General features: G+C 53.6%; 1 protein-coding gene across 3 annotated transcripts; it reads left to right on the top strand.

Annotated features, from left to right (window-relative positions):
* Positions 1-3,650: 3,650 nt before the first annotated feature.
* AMER3 (APC membrane recruitment protein 3) lies at positions 3,651-14,502 on the top strand. Of its 3 annotated transcripts, none has more exons than XM_003909290.3 (2): positions 3,651-3,889; positions 10,140-14,502. In XM_003909290.3, exon 2 carries the CDS (start codon positions 10,159-10,161, stop codon positions 12,742-12,744), a length of 2,586 nt encoding a protein of 861 aa, XP_003909339.2. In that variant the 5' UTR covers positions 3,651-3,889; positions 10,140-10,158; the 3' UTR covers positions 12,745-14,502. The 3 variants fall into 3 exon arrangements, with proteins under 3 accessions (XP_003909339.2, XP_003909340.2, XP_021779117.2); XM_003909291.5 differs by lacking the exon at positions 3,651-3,889 and adding an exon at positions 4,477-4,567; XM_021923425.2 differs by lacking the exon at positions 3,651-3,889 and adding an exon at positions 6,529-9,269.
* The last annotated feature ends 1,991 nt before the right edge of the window (positions 14,503-16,493 follow it).

Genomic DNA, 16,493 nt, shown 5'->3' with positions numbered 1-16,493 from the left:
CCATCTTGTTTATAACCAACTTACTATACCTTTATTTTATTGCCTATCTCCCTCGATCAAAATCTAAGCCCCTTGAAGGCAGAGCTTTTCATCTGATTTATTGCCAATGCCAAGTACAGTGCCTCGGATGTCATAGTCACCAAATAAATACTTGTTGGATGTGGATGGATGCATGAATGGATGGATGGATAAACAGAGGGATGACATGAGAGAAACACAGAATATGATAAAATCCTGGAAAAATGGGCCAACAGAGTCAAATGCTTTAATGGAGGGATTAGGGAGAGGCAGGAGTTTGTGTGAGTTCTCTTGGTTCCAGAAAACTGTTTGTGCTTGTGGATGCCAAGTGTGGGTAGGGTTGGGAATCTACGCTACCTTCGTCAGCCAGGGGCTCTTTCAGGCCCCTCCCCCTCCCCCTTTTGAAGTAGACCACCCCCAGGTTCAACCAGTTTCAGACTCTACCATTTTGCTAACCCAAGCCTTTTTTTTTTTTCTTTTTTCTTTTTTAAGACTGAGGTTTGCTCTTGTTGACCAGGCTGGAGTGCAATGGCGCGATCTCGGCTCGCTGCAACCTCCACCTCCCAGGTTCAAGCAATTCTCCTGTCTCAGCCTCCTGAGTAGCTGGAATTACAGGCGCATGCCACCACACCAGGGTACGTTTTGTATTTTTAGTAGAGACGGGGTTTCATCACATTGGTCAGGCTGGACTCTAACTCCTGACCTCAGGTGATCCACCCGCCTCTGCCTCCCAAAGTGCTGGGATTACAGGTGTGAGTCACCTCGCCTGGCCCCCAAGCACTTTCATAGGTTAAATGAGATTGTGCCAAATAAGCTGTATTTCATTATTTTTCTCCCAGTGTTTAAGGGCATAGTTGTTAATAAGGGTGATAAAAACAAGAAATATAACTAAGCCAGAGAGCCTCGACATAAAATTTTAAAATAAAAGGGTTTGGGCCGGGCGTGGTGGCTCAAGCCTGTAATCCCAGCACTTTGGGAGGCCGAGACGGGCGGATCACAAGGTCAGGAGATCGAGACCATCCTGGCTAACATGGTGAAACCCCTTCTCTACTAAAAAATACAAAAAACTAGCTGGGCGAGGTGGCGGGCACCTGTAGTCCCAGCTACTCGGGAGGCCGAGGCAGGAGAATGGCGTAAACCCAGGAGGCGGCACTTGCAGTGAGCCGAGATTGCGCCACTGTACTCCAGCCTGGGCGACAGAGCGAGACTCCTTCTCAAAAAAAAAATAATAATAATAAATAAATAAATAAAAGGGTTTGAATGCTTACAAAAATAGGGACAAAGCTACAGTAATCAAAACAGTATGGTACGAAGACAGACAGACAGACAGACAGATAAAATAGGATAGAGAGCCCAGAAACAAACCCTCAGATATTTAGTCAAATGATTTTCAATAGGGATGCCAAATCCATTCAATGGAGAAAGGACAGTCTTCTCAACAAATTATGATGGGAAATCTCAACAAATTATGATGGGAAATCTCAACAAATTATGATGGGAAAACTGAATAGTCACATCAAAAAATGAAATTGGACTCCTACCTTATGCCATAAACAAAAATTAACTAAAAATTGATCGAAGAGCTAAAAGTATAAAGCTTTTAGAAGAAAACCTAGAAAATCTTTGTGACATTGGATTTTGCAATGATTTCTTTGATATGGCACCAAAAGTTCAAGAAATAATACAAAAAATAGATAACCTGGACTTTATCAAAATTAATGAAAGCCACTCATCAAGAGTGACAAGGCAATCCACAGAATGAAAGAAAATATTTGCAAATCATCTATTGGGTAGGGGATTAACATCCAGGATATATAAACAACTCCTAGAACTCAACAATAAAGACAATCTAATTAAAAATGGAGAAAGGACTTGAATAGATACTTCTCCAAAGAATATATACAAATGGCCAATAAGCATATGAAAAGATGCTCAGTATCATTAATCATTAGGAAAATACAAATCAAAACCAGAATAATATACTACTTCACAGGCATCCTAATGGATGACTACTATTTATAAACGAACCAAAACACTCAGAAAATAACATGTTGGCAAGGATATGGAAAAATGCTCTGCATTGCTGGTGGGATGTAAAATTGTACACAATGGAGAACAGTATGATAGTTCCTCAAACAATTAAACATAGAAACCATATGACTCCAACACGGCACTTCCATGGTTTATATTCCAAAGAACCAAAAGCAGGAACCTAAACAGTTATTTGTACATTGCTGTTTATAATAGCATTATTTACAATAGCCAAAAGTGGAGCAACCCAAAGGGTCCCTTGACAGATGAACGGATAAACAAAATGTGGTCTCCACACACAATGGAATAATATCCACTCTTAAAAAGGAAGGCTATTCTGACTCATGCTACAACATGGATGCACCCTGAAAACATTATGCTAAGTGAAATAAGCCACAGAAAGACAGACACTGTATGATTCCACTTCTGTGAGGTACCTAGAGTGGTCACAATCAGAGAAAACTAGAATAGTGGTTCCCAGCAGCTAGCGGGAGAGGAGAATGAGGAGTTTTAGTGCTTAATGGGCACAGAATTTCTGTTGGGGTCAGGAACATGTTTTGGCAATAGACTGTGCTATGCTTGCACAACAATGTGAATGTAAATGTCACTGAACTGTACACTTAAAAAGGGGTAAATGGTAAACTTCATATTATGTATATTTTACCACAATAAAGAAAAAGAAACCAGCCGGGCGTGGTGGCTCACGCCTGTAATCCCAGCACTTTGGGAGGCCGAGGTGGGTGGATCATGAGGTCAGGAGTTCAAGAGCAGCCTGGCCAAGATGGTGAAACCCTGTCTCTACTGAAAAAAAACAAAATACAAAAATTAGCCGGGCGTGGTGATGCACGCCTGTAGTCCCAGCTACTTGGGAGGCTGAGGCAGGAGAATCACTTGAACCCGGGAGGCAGAGGTTGTGGTGAGCCAAGATCTCGCCATTGCACTCCAGCCTGGATGACAACAGCGAAACTCCATCTAAAAAAAAAAAAACATGATTTTATAAGAAACATAAAAAGATCCTTAAATGCAAAAGGGGAAAGCGTAATAAGGGGGCTAATGCTTACTAATTTTAACAAGAGGAGGACAGTGGGGTCTGGGGGAGTCCTACCCCTGACTTTGGGTGTAGGTGGCAACGAGGCACAAACCGCCTTGTGTCCTACCTAAGAGAAAGAGGGAACTCCCACAGCCAGGATCTGCCAAAAAAAGGTCAGGACTACCAACAACATGGGCGAGGGGGCCTCTGGGGTCACGCTGTTAGTCGCTGCGTAGAAAGAGGGCTCGAATCTAAAAAATGCAAGAAGGTAGGTCACCCAAGGGTGGGGAAGGTCCTGGCTGGAGGATGAAGGGGCCTCTTGGCTCTGGGGCAAGACGATGTCAAGGGGAATGACAAACCAAACCAATCCAAAGCCAGGGGACTCTGTGTCCTGGGTTCTCGGACAAGGTGACTGGGAGGGAGCCCACCAAGCTCAGGGAAAGGCCTGGCCTCCGTCATCCACCTGACCTCTGCCCTCCTTTCAACCTCAGCCTCAGCGTGGACCCGGGAGTCCTGCGTCCTCTCGTCCTGCTCCGCCTGGGCACACCACGGCCGCGAACCTCCTGCTGGCATCAGCCCCTCCCCAGCACCGGCTGTGCGCTCCCGCCCCGCCCCCCGCACACACCCCCGCCCCACACTCCCGGCACTGCAGCCTGAGCCTTCCTGGAGTTACTTAATCCACCCCAGCCCCAGGCACTGAACCACGCGTGCAGACCCCTCGTCCTCAGTTCTGCGGAGAGAGGGTCCCCACAGCATTTCTGCTCCTCCCCCAAGACTGCGGCAGGGCCCAGCACCAGCAGACCCCACACAGTGAGTACCTGTAGGGCAAGTGCCTCTTTCGTTCTCATTAATAATAGTCAGCTCCCTTCTCCACGGGAAGACCCTGCCTTGCAGCCCCAGCCTGGCCTGCCCCTTCTTGCAGGCCCGCTCCGAATCCTGGGTAGGACTCGTGACGAGGCTCCGGGTGGCCGAGCCCTTCCGCGAGCGGTGCGGTCTGCTGCGCTGGCGCTCTGGGTTGAGGGGGAGGGGCTCCTACACCTGTGCGCGCCCGGGAGCGGGGACAGCGGCGGGGGCGCCCTGCGCACGGGGGCGAGGGGAGACGACTGCGCCTGAGGGAGGCACAGCCGCAGCCGGGTGGGAGGCAGAGACACCGAGAAACAGAGACCGGGCGATACGCACAGACAAAGCCGGCCCGAGCGCGGCGCAGGAGGCTACAGCCTGGCGGAGCAGCCCTCGCCACCCCTGCGCGCCAGCGCCGACGCCCTCCCCGGCCCGCCCCTCCCGCCGGCCTCCGGAGGCTTAACCCTCGCCTGCCCGACCCCGCGGGGCCCCTGGAGCGGCGGTGGGTGGGTGCGGGCGCCGGGCCTCCCCCTCCAGGCCTCAGCGCGCGGCGCCGGGAGCTGACCGTGGTGCTGAGCGCAGCTCGCGCTCAGACGCGGTGCCCGACCCTGTGGCGGCCGCGCCCTGCTGCACCGCCGGCCCCCTGCGGTAAGTCGCCAAGGCCCCGAGAGGCTGCGTCGGTCCTGCCCCGCGGATGTGGACACTGGGGGGAGGGCGAGGATTGGGGAATTTGGTGCGTTCTCTGGCGCGATGGACGGGCTGAGTGCAGGAAGCAGGGTCGACACCCTCCACCCATTGGTGCCCGGCGCAGTCAGGGGCCTGGGGGCGGTGACCCTTTTAGGTCTGGGCTAGGGAAACGGAGAAACCGTCCGCCCGCGGATGCAGGAGCTGGGGAGAGCCAATACGGCTGTGAGGCCCATCTCTTTGCCCCTGGGCAGTCCAGAGGCGCCCTCCGAGGAGGTGGGCCAGGACCTTCCCTCCCCAGAGGGCCCTTTGTCTCCCCAACGTGGGGGTTGGGTGGCTTGGTGGTGCTCTCACAGCAGATTCTATTTCTGCTTTATTCTCCATTCCCACCCCCCACCCCCCCTCACCAGAGCACGGTCGCTTTCCCTCCCCACAGTGGCCTTCACTCCAGCCCTCCCATGACAAGGCAGACTACTACTGAGAACGCTATTGCCCCATAGCTCTGCCTCCAGCCCAGTTTCCAGAGGTTCCTGGGCCTGCGCTTTTTTATCACCATACACTCCTTTGTATCTCACTGCTGCGACTTTCCTACATACTGGGGAAGGCATAGAAAATACCAAAACTATTAGCCAAACGTTTTATGTCTCAAGGCATTTCTGTGGCATGTGTATTCCTCCAGGGTTTTTATTTTGCTCCATGAAAGCAAACACCCAGACACTTCCATGTTAAGAAAGGAAAGACAGGCACAGAATTACCTTCTCAAAGTAAAAAGGAAAAGCTGGGCAGCTAAGCCTGAGTTCGTCATGTAGAAAAGCAACCAGTATAATAACTTCGTTTGCCCAATTTGCAATAAATTCATGTCTGTGTGTGTCGTGTAAAGCACTGTGATGGGAGGTGCACGGACACAGGAGTTTCTGCCACCACCTTCTCTCCCCTAAACCCTGCTTGGGCTCCTAACTCGCCTCTGTATCTCCACTGTCCATTTTCACCTGCATCTTTGAAAGTGAGAATTGGCCCCTGTCACTTGCCCTGGAAGGCTGGCTCACTGTGGCTTGCAGATAAAAGCATGGCTCTCACTGAGACCTCAGGTCAGGTGTGGTGTGCGCAGCCCATCTCCAGGCCTCATCCCTCTGGCTTGCTGCTCTGGCCACTTGAGCCGCTCTGGCCACTGGAGCTGCTTTCAGATCCTTAAATACTCTCCTTCTCTTGCGCCTCGGGGTCTTTCTGAAGCGTGTTCTGTCTGCCTGGAATATGCGTCCAATGTCTTTTGCCTGGCTGTCCTCTTCTGTCTTTTAGGGTTTGGTTTAAATATCACATCCCTGTAACAGAATTACTTAAGTAAATACATTGTGTGGTCTCTGTTCCCATGGAACTTGCAAGTTCCTCTTAGAGATGAAAGACTCAGCCCAGGGCCCTGGTGTCACTGAAACCTGTCTTAGAAAACAATGCACATAGGCCGGGAGTGGTGGCTTACACCTGTAATCCCAGCACTTTGGGAGGCCAAGGCAGGAGGATCATGAAGTCAGGAGATCAAGACCATCCTGGTCAACATGATGAAACCCCATCTCTACTAAAATTTAAAAAAAATTAGATGGGCGTGGTGGTATGCTCCTGTAGTCCCAGCTATTCAGGAGGCTGAAGCAGGGGAATCACTTGAACTCAGAAGGCGGAGGTTGCAGTGAGCTGAGATCATGCCACTGTACTCCAACCTGGAGACAGAGCAAGACTCCATCTCAAAAATAAAAAAAAAAGAGAAATAAATAATAAAAGAGAAAATGATGCACATAATAAAAAAATTAGCTGGGTGTGGTGGCACACGCCTGTAGTCCCTACTACTCGGGAGGCTGAGGCAGGAGAATCACTTGAACCCGGGAGGCGGAGGTTGTAGTGAGCCGAGATCCGCCACTGCACTCCAGACTGGGCGACAGAGCAAGACTCTGTCTCAAAGAAAAATAAATAAATAAATAAATAAAAAGACAAAGAAACTAAAAGAAAATGATTCACATAAACTGTATCACAGAATTAAAATCTCAGAGTCTGCATCCTGTTTAGGGAACTTAGGTGTAAACATTTGACTCAGATGTCTCAAATATAAAACAGTGCATTTAATTAAGTAATAGCTCACCGCCTGCTATAGCTGGAGTCCCGGAACTTAAAAGAATTTTCAAGCTCGTTGTGGAGTGAGACCAAGCACCAGAATGAATAGGTGGTGGTTGCTGAGCCCCGCAGACAAGAAGGCACCCAGAGGGTAGGGACAGGTCTGAGCCCTCCTTGGGGGAGGGATATGGCACTTGTGGGGTGGACCTGTCATGTTTCTTGCTGGGGTTCCACTGACGCATCTTTAGCCACAGGGTTACAAAACAGTGTGCATTTTTGCAACTGAGAACCTGGGCACATTTGGCCTCTGCCCTCAGGCAGTGACAAGGCCAGCATCTGGCTGTCCACATAAATCCCACTCTGCCCCAGAGAACTGTCACAGGAGTTGACTTCTCAGCCTGCCTCCAGCCAAGCAGTGGGCCCTCCAACCACCCAGGGAGTTCCTACCCCCATCATAGGTCACACATTTCCAAAGAGACAGGTTCCGATAAAATATTTTAATATGGATTTGGACTGGACCGAACACAGACTAGAGTTCATGGGATGCTCCAGTATTGCTGCGCCTCTGGCTCATCATTCTGTGTCCTGTGTTATTGTCCTGTCTCTATGTAAAGTGCTCAATCAACTCAGAAGATGGGCTTGGCATTGTTAGTGTCACTGAGTCCGGCCATCTATAGCAATGACAGCTATTTTAAAGGATCATTTTTCAAGTTCAGAGTGGAGTGAAATTTCCAACTGTTCATGATTTTAAATCAGTTGACTGTTATGAGAACTGAGAAACTGGTAGTTTTATTTATAGACATCTACATCAGATAAAACATTTGTGTTCTTGCAGTTGCAAAATTCTCTACACAGTGAAATCATCCTTGCTGTGCCTGGCTGAAGTTATTTCCAATAGAATGTCAATCAAGATTTTTTCCAAAACATAGAAAAGACTAAGGCAAATAGAGATCTCATCATGAATATTTCCAAAATTTCCTGCCATAGGAATTATTATCACCTTCAATTATAATTTTTCTAAATTTGTGTGAGCTACCCTTCTTGCTTTTAATTTTCACTTTCATTGTGTTTTACAATACTTTTCATGAAAACACATTTATTATTCTACTTTTAGATTTCCCACAAAAGCGTCTGAGCTGTTGGTTTATAGACTGTCAGGTTCAGAATCAGATAGACCTGGGTTCAGATCCCAACTCCGTCACTTAACACCTGTGTGACGTGGGTCAGTTCATTGACTTCTCTGAATCTGAATTTATCCTTTATAAAACGGGGGTTACAATCGTTTGCCCCTCATACAGTGATGGGCCAAGCTGTCCATCTGGTTAGGTGGGTGTAACCAAGACTCCAGCCAGGGTCATCTGAGCCACAGCTTGGAGAGTAAGCCCTGTGCTGTGTGCGGCAAAGCCCGGCAGAGCTGGGGAGGCCTTATCATGGCTGCAAAGGATTGTGCCGAGTGGAAAGTCTGCAGGTGCAGGGTGGGTAAGGCTTAGGCATGCACCATCTGGCATGAGGCCGAAAAGCCAGTGTGGCTGCTCAGGGCACTCTCCCTCTGCCCAGGGTGCCACCAGCAACAGCTGAGCTGCAGCCACAGCCCAGCCCAGGTTCTGTGGCTCTCCTGGCATGGTGCCTGCTTCTTTCATCCTCCAACCAAAAGTCTGAAGTGCTCCTCCAAGGGGAGGAAGCACTTCCCTCAGGTGGGAGCGGGTGGAGGCTGGTCGGCTTGACCCTGCCAGCCCCGGTAGTGCCAGCTTTTCCACCCCCTCCCATCTTCTTGGCCTCAACGTGCCCACTGGGCTATGAGGCAGCCCCTCGCCCCTCTGGGTCCTCATGAAGAAGCATTTCAGGGTCTCTGGCAGGTAGCTGCAAGGCTTACTTGGGGTGGGGTGTGAAAGACACACAGGCTGACGGAGCCCCAGGTCATGTTCATGCCTGCTGCAGGCTTCCTCACAGCCAGGAGCTGGGGGATCAGTGCAGGGCTGCCTCTGGGTAGTCCTTATGGAGAGGCGAAGGAGCCAGCCACAGTTTCTCCCTGGCCAGGACTGACTGTCAGGCCACTCATTACCAAGACAGGTGGAGACCCTGGCAGACAGGGGTGTTTTGGGTGAAAGGGGCAGGCTGAGTCCAGGGCCATGAGGACATGGTGAGGGGAACAGAGGGGAGGGGCTCAGTCTGCCCTCCCTTCCTGGGTACTGAAGGTCTCCATAACACACCCCAAGGCAGCATGTTTAAAACTAAACCCTAGCTCTTCTTTCACCTTGGCTCAGCTCCCTCCTCCTCCCCTCATTTCCCTCCTCCAGCTGTCCAGCACTGTCCCTGCCTGTTTCTCTCTCCCTACTGTCGCTGAACCCTGGCGTTCTTCCCTTTGGAAGACCCTACTACGTTACCCCTGCAGCCTCCATCTGCCTTGCTCCCCATCCTCAGCCCTTTGGCAAGTACTCTCTACTCATAACTCTTTTTTTCTGTCCTCCACTCAGAGGTCAGATGCGTGGCCCTAGACCGCCAACTTCATTAAAGTCCCTGCTTCCACCTGCCCATCGGAAGATGGCTGTAGCTCCCCACTGATTTCAGGGTAAGGCCGGATGCCCTAGCTGGGCCGGGACAGTCAGTTGGCAAGCACTGCTGCCACCTGTCCACCTGCATGCCCAGGGCGGATCCCAGGACCCTTTCCCATTGAACACAGACCGGGCATCAGAACCCTTCTCTGGATGGCACTGCAGGTGTCAGTATGCCTCAGTGATGTGTGCACAAAAGGTGGTGGCTGCCTACCTTTGCAGCCCTGCCTGCCCACCCTGTGTCCCATGCTCACCTCCCACCACGATGCTCTGGTTCCTCTCTGTCCATGCTCTGCATGCACCGTGAGGTGCTGGGCTGTGTCTTGCCTGATGGCCTCTGTAGATGGAGTCTTGTCCACCCCGCCCCCCACAGGCACACAATCCTGGAGTTTGCATTGTGCACGCCCCCACAGCCCCAGCTGAGGGCCAGCTGCCTTCAGCCCAGGAAGCAGGCAGGCGTGGGTGTCCCTTTAGCTGCCTGATGAAGGAGGCAACTGCTCTAATTGGATCCTCCACCCATCTACTCAGAAGGGCCATGACACACACTCCTAAGGACAGGCTGCAAGTACACTAAGGAGCTGTGTGTAGAATACTGGGCACTCTGCACAGAACACGGGAGTCTGAATGGGCCAAATGAGCTAAAAGGAGGATTGGGAGAGTCAAACACTCATGGGTGCAGCAATCACCAGGCCCCAGGCAGCTCTCATTTGGCTCCTACTGTGTGCCATTGTCTACAAAGGCAAGAGCAGTGAGTGGGCGTGGCGGGGCTGCTGCCCTCTTGCTCCCCCACCTGCAAGGAGGCCCCTGCAGAGAGTGAGCTGTGTGAGAGGGCTAGGCAGGGTCTTCCGGAGTCTGTGATACTGAGTGCCTCCTGCTTTCCTCCACAGCCGCCGGGGCGCTGGCAGCATGGAGCTGAAGAGAGGAAAGACCTTCATCAAGTCCAGCCTGCAGGTTTCCCATGAGAAACCCCCAGATCCAGCGGCCGTGGCGCCAGCCAGGGAGGGGGCAGGCCCCTGGTCAGTCCTGCCAGGAGGGCAGCAGAGGCCCCACAGTGAGAAGGACCCCCAAGCCAGCCCCAGTGCCCAAGAATACGACAGATGCCCCAACAGAGGGGCACAGCCAGACCCCAAAGGGGGACCCGCAGCCCTCTGCGGAGCCACCTTCAAACCGGTGAGAAAGAGCAAGACTCACGACAGCGTGTCTGGAGCAGGCAGGGCCACGGCTGCCACAGGGCAGTTGGTGGGCAGTGCAAGCTTCCCGGGCTCCCCGGGCAGCCGGCGCATGATCGACTACCGCCACTTTGTGCCCCAGATGCCCTTCGTGCCGGCTGTGGCCAAGAGCATCCCCAGGAAGAGGATTTCCCTGAAAAGGCCCAAGAAGTGCTTTCGGAACCTATTCCACATTCGCAGAAACAAGACTGAGGAACTGGCCTCGCTGGCGGCTGAGGGGAAACGTCTGCCCTCCCCAGGGGACCCATCAGACCCTGGGGGCCGGCAAAGCAAAGCCTTCCTCCCGCCGGGTGAGGGGCCAGGGCTGGACAGCCTGTGCCAGGACCTGTCGGACAGCGAGCTCCTAGCCGATGCATCCTTTGGTCTATGCAGGGCCCTGTGTGAGGACGTGGCCTCACTGCAGAGCTTTGACTCGCTCACGGGTTGTGGGGAGGTCTTTGCAGATGATAGCTCGGTGCCATCCCTGGAGCTGAATGAGGGCCTGGAGAGCCCAACCCAGGCAGCTCAGGGCCTGGAGAGCAAGGTTCCCAGGGGCCCCCTCCAAGGCAGTGTGGAGCAGCTGGCCTCGCCCGCCCAGAACGAAGCCTCTGACTTCACCAGGTTCTGGGACAGTGTGAATCGCTCAGTGCGGCAGCAGCAGCGTGCCCTGCTAGGCCCATGGCTTTCGGGCCCCCAGGGCACAGACAGGGACCAATCCCGGCTAGACACAGCTGGGCTCGCTGAACTGCCCCTCTGCCCCTGCAGGGACCCTCGCAGCGGCTCCAAAGCCAGCTCCATCGACACAGGCACCCCCAAGAGTGAGCAGCCCGAATCCGTGTCCACGAGTGACGAGGGCTACTATGATTCCTTCTCGCCAGGACTTGAGGAGGACAAGAAGGAAGCTGAGAGCCCAGGCACTCCCGCCGCCACCTTCCCACGGGACAGCTACAGTGGGGACGCCCTCTACGAGCTCTTCCATGACCCCAGTGAGGGTCCTGTTGGCCCCAGCCCAGATGATGACCTGTGCGTGTCTGAGAGTCTGTCAGGGCCGGCCCTGGGGACGCCACTGTCCATGTGCAGCTTCCGAGTGGGGGCCGAGGAGAACTTGGCCCCAGCACCAGGCCCCGACCTGCTCAGCCAGGGCTTCCTACAGAGCTCTTGGAAGGGCAAGGAGTGCCTGCTGAAGCTGTGTGACACTGAGCTCGCCATCACCATGGGCATCGTCAGCTGGCTGCGTCGAGGCCCCACGCCCCGTGCCCCACCCACCCCTGGGCAGCCTGCAGCTCCATCTGGTCCCCAGGGAGCCCCCAGGGCACCCACAGAGAAGTTGGGGGGCAGGGAGGGCCTGGCCTCAGATGCAAGCGGGGTAACAGTTTGCTCAGCACCCAGCAGGCAGGAGCTGTGGGCACACACGGGCACCACAGACCTGCTTGCCGGAGAGAGCAAGGCCCTCGGGGTGGCCACACAGGGGACTGGCACACTGTCCAGGGATGCCTCTCAAGAGGAAGGGACACGAGGTCACTCTGAAGACTTATTCTCCTCTGTGGAGTCTGCAGCCACTTCAACAACAGATACTTCCAGTGAAAACAAGGCCCCAATCCCTTCTGCCTGGCCCTGCTCCCAGAAGGAGCCTGGGCCACCAGGCGTCCTGGGGTGTTTCCGAGGCCCCTGGAGGCCAGGTCACGGGGCTGGCACTCTAGATGCAGAGCCCATGCTGGCAGGCTGTGTGGCCCGTGCGGCAGCCCTGAAGATCAGCTCAAACGACCAGCCCCCGGCCGCATGGCCTCCAAGGCAAGACGTGGGCAGTGGGCTCTTTGGGCAGCGCCGGGCCAGGGGCCCCGACATTCTGGAGCAGAAACAGTCCAGCGGCTCCCCCAGCATGACCACTGTCCATGGCCTACCCTACTCGGCCAGCACACCGGACCAGAGGTGTCGAGATCATGTCCAGGACCTGAGCTGGCTCAGGGTGGAGCCCCCCGGGCTGGGTGTCCAGGCCTGGGCCTCTGTGGAGGACCCAGCCCTGCAGCTCAGCACGGCGGCTGTGGAGCAGGTGGCATACAGCAGAAAGCTGGACTCTGAGCCCCCATCAGCCCCTGCTGCCCAGTGGAGTCCCCAGGGCCACCATCCAGAAAGCCTGGGCCTCACTTTGAACGGCCAGCGGGAAGGGGGGGTCTCTGCAAGTGCCCCAGAATGCCGCTGCAGCCTCCTGGCCCGTGAGGGCCTCCTCTGTGGCCAGCCAGAAGTGGGGGCCTCCAGGCCAGCCGTGGCGGAGCCCCATCTGTAGGACAGGCTCACACACACCAGGAGCTGCATGTGTCTTCGTGACTGCTTTCAGGAGAGCCTAGGACTCAAGTCTCTATCTTTTGTCCCTGATGTGGGGACTGTGTTGGGGGGAGGGGGTGGCAGGACTCAGGCATGCGGAGGGTAGCATGTTCATGGGAAGGCATCCTTGCCTGAACCCACCAGCTCAGGCAGCCCGCCGCCCCACCACCAAAGACAGCGTGAAGCTGCGGCCACCTCGCCGCTCCTCATGCAGGGGGCTGGAGAGAGGGGCGGGGCTTGAAACCGATGGGAAAAAAGAGCTGCACCTTGTACATGGGAAGCAGAGAGCCAATGAGTCTGCCCGGGGATTGTGTGGGAATCCTGAAAGACACAGTCCCAAATGCCATAGTCCCAAGCGTTGAGAATCCAAAATATTAAAATTACTCTAAAATCCAAAAATCACAATCCCAAAATATCTAAATCCTGGAAATATAATTCTGGGAATTTGTTTTTAAAATTTTTTAAAAGATATTTACATTTTAAAAGGATTTGAGAAACAGAAAAACAACAGAACACATCATTAGCCACTTTACACAATAAAATAGGCAATAATACATATTTTTGCAAGTATAAACACTCAGGTAAATACTAATGACAGTTACACAGGTGTGAGTTATTAGCAGACAAACTATATTCATAAACAAGTCAAAATGGGAAATGTATACATGCACGTCACTATGCTTGGTAATTGCGTGCACCCGGCTTGACATCTGCAGTCACGTCATGACCAGCAACCCGTCTTTTGATGAAGTCAGTCTACGATGCGTCACCACCACACACGCAGTTGCCCAAAGAGCGGAGATGGCAAGAACTTTCCTCTCTCACAAACACAGATGTACAAAAATTACATCTCTTCATTTATGGAGGAAGTTTCGATGTTTTTACACACACGCACAACGCTTACACACACAGTCAACCTGGGAGGCCGGCAGGGTGGCTCAGGACGAAAGTCTCAGGACCCAGGAGGGCCACGGGTGTAAGTTCCAGAGTCCAAAGGCCAGCGAGCCTGGAGCTCTGATGTCAAGGCAGTGGAAGAAAAGGCTGTCCCGGCTCTGAGAGAGACCAGTTCGCCTTCTGTATTTGTTCCCTCTGGGCCTCAGCAGATCGAATGCTGCCCACCCACATTGAGCGTGGATCTTCCCCACCTAGGCCCCTCAGACTCACATACTCATCTCTGAAAACACCTCACAGCCATGCCCAAAATAACGACCTCCCAGGTCTCTAGGTATCCCTTAACCCAGTCGAGTCCACACCCAAAAGAAGTCCGCAGGTCCACCCCTTGTCAACCTGGCATCCATCTGCATCCCCTTCAACCATTCTCAGTCTCCAAATAAAGCCCTAAGCAAGGTCGTAGCTCCACCCAACATGATGCCACTATCCCGGGATTGTGATTTTCAAGACTTTAGATGTCAGGGATTTGAAACTTTAGAGATTTGTGTCTTTCACTATTTCAATGTTGGGGACCAGTGTTTGGAATTGTATCTTTCAGAATAATGATCCACACTTGTGTGAGGACTGCGAGGCTCAGGATGGGAGACAGATGGGGGAGCCGACCTTAGGAGGGCCCACTGAACCAGCCTCAGTCTGGCCCCAGTCTGGCCTACTTGCTGCCCCAGGACGGGTGGCTACAACCTGCTGAGGGCCTGAAGGGCGCTCCTCAGGAACACTGTATTACCCTGTTTTGTGTTGCTATAAAGGATAACTGTGACCAGGTCATTTATAAAGAAGTTTATTTGGCTTATGATTCTGCAGGCTGTACAGGTATGGCACCAGCATCTGCTGCTTTTTTTTGTTTTTTCTTTCTGTTTTTTGAGACAGGGTCTCACTTTGTCGCCCAGGTGGGAATGGGAGTGCAGTGGCACGGCCTTGGCTCACTGCAGCCTCTACCTCCTGGGCTCAAGCAATCCTCCCATCTCAGCCTCCCAAGTAGCTGGGACTATAGGCGTGCGCCACCATGCCTGGCTAATTTTTCTATTTTTTTTGTAGAGATGGGTTTTCACCATGTTGGCCAGGCTGGTCTCAAATTCCTCAGCTAAAACGATCCATGCGTCTCAGCTTCCCAAAGTGCTGGATTACAGGTGTGAGCCAGCCAGCATCATGCATCCCTGTGCAGCCCCGCCAGGGCTGGCTGGACCCTCCCACCCTTGTTGATGGGCAGTGCTGGATTGTCATGAGTCATCCCCTACAAACAATGATTTCCCTCCGCTTGCGCTCTCTAACTAGAGCCATAGATGGCCAAATGCTCTTTGGGAAGAAGCCAATGGATTCTCCTCAGCTCTGCCTGCAAGTAAAAAGGCTTTTGACTCCACCCCCTCCACGCTGTCAGATTGCCATGCCCCTTCAGGAAAACTTCGAATGGGGATGTGGACCTCACTCCCCAAAATGTCACAACATACATGCAGCACCCCAACATTCAGAACCATGAAGGGCGAAGGTGGCTGATGTCTGTAGGAGGGACAGGTGCCCGTCCTGGCCCAGTGTCAGGCCAGCAGGTGCAGGGACAGATGGGCCATCCACATTCTCCAGGATTAGCTTCTACCTCAACTAGCACATCTCAGCAAGATGCCAGGATGGGGCTCCACAGGCAGCCGTGAAATGGGTTTCTGGAGGAAAGACCAGCACAAGAAAAGGGGTCAGTCAGGTCGCAGGCAAACTGCTAGGGAAATCCCATCTCATGCAGGGCTCTCACCAAGAGGAGCGTGCGTTGTGCTGCCCTGGCTCAAGAAGAAGGCAGTACGGGATCTGCAGCTGAGGGTGGCCCTCCCACCAGGGGACGCTGATCCGTGCCTCTCCTGACTGCCTGACACTTGGTCTCCGGTGGCCCTCTCTCACAGGGCTCCCTGAGGCCTGCAGCGAACGGGGCACAGGCTGCACGTCACAGGTTCCAAAGTGTGCAGCAACTTCTGACCAGGCCCATCCAGACCTGGAGCCCTTGTGGAGCCACATCTGAGCCCTCCTCCTGAGACTCATACACAGGACCACAGCAGCATCACCGAGCCAGGCCGGGGGCCCAGATCTGCCTACCTAATCCTTGCATCAACCTCAGTGCAGTTGTCAGCCCCGTTTTTCAGACCTGGACACGGAGGCACAGGGTGCTGGTGTGACTTGCCCACAGTTAGTGTGTGAGGCGATGGGTTTTGTCCCCTCCCAGCTCCAAAGACCCTGCTCTTCCTCAGGCTCCAGAACCTCTCACTGAGCTCCTGCAGGGAAGTCCCCACTCAGAGCCCTCAGCCCTTCCTGCTTTCAGGCTGCAGATGTCAGAGCACCCTTGGGTGCCAGCCACAAGTGCTCCTCTGGCAGGCTGAGCCCCCAGCGGGAGGCTGCCCTGACTCAACCCCAGCCCGGGGCTTTGTGCTGCCCCTGAGGGAGTAGCCGCTCAGTAAATCCTTGTTGAAAGAATGAAGTGTCAAAAGGTTGTGTGTGCATTTCTGATTTCTTGTTGACCATGAGCCTTGTGTGTGGAGGGTGACTCTGACCTGAGTGCCAGCCACCTCCCCCCTGGCAGAGACAGAGCACTCCCTTGTGCAATGCTGTGATGCAGGGACTCGTGGTGATGGAGAGCCCAGCCAGGCCCAACAGGCTGGGAAGGGCAGGAATCCAGGGGGTTAGGGAGTGGTCAGGAGGGCCTGGGATCCAGAGAAGGGCAAAGCGTGCCCAAACCCCGGGCCATGTGGAGGCGCGGTCTACATTGACCCGGCGGCAGGGCCATGC

Source organism: Papio anubis, unplaced genomic scaffold (genome assembly GCF_008728515.1).
Source record: "Papio anubis isolate 15944 unplaced genomic scaffold, Panubis1.0 scaffold214, whole genome shotgun sequence".
NCBI lineage: Eukaryota > Metazoa > Chordata > Mammalia > Primates > Cercopithecidae > Papio > Papio anubis.
This window is presented reverse-complemented; position numbering and strand designations above follow the sequence as displayed.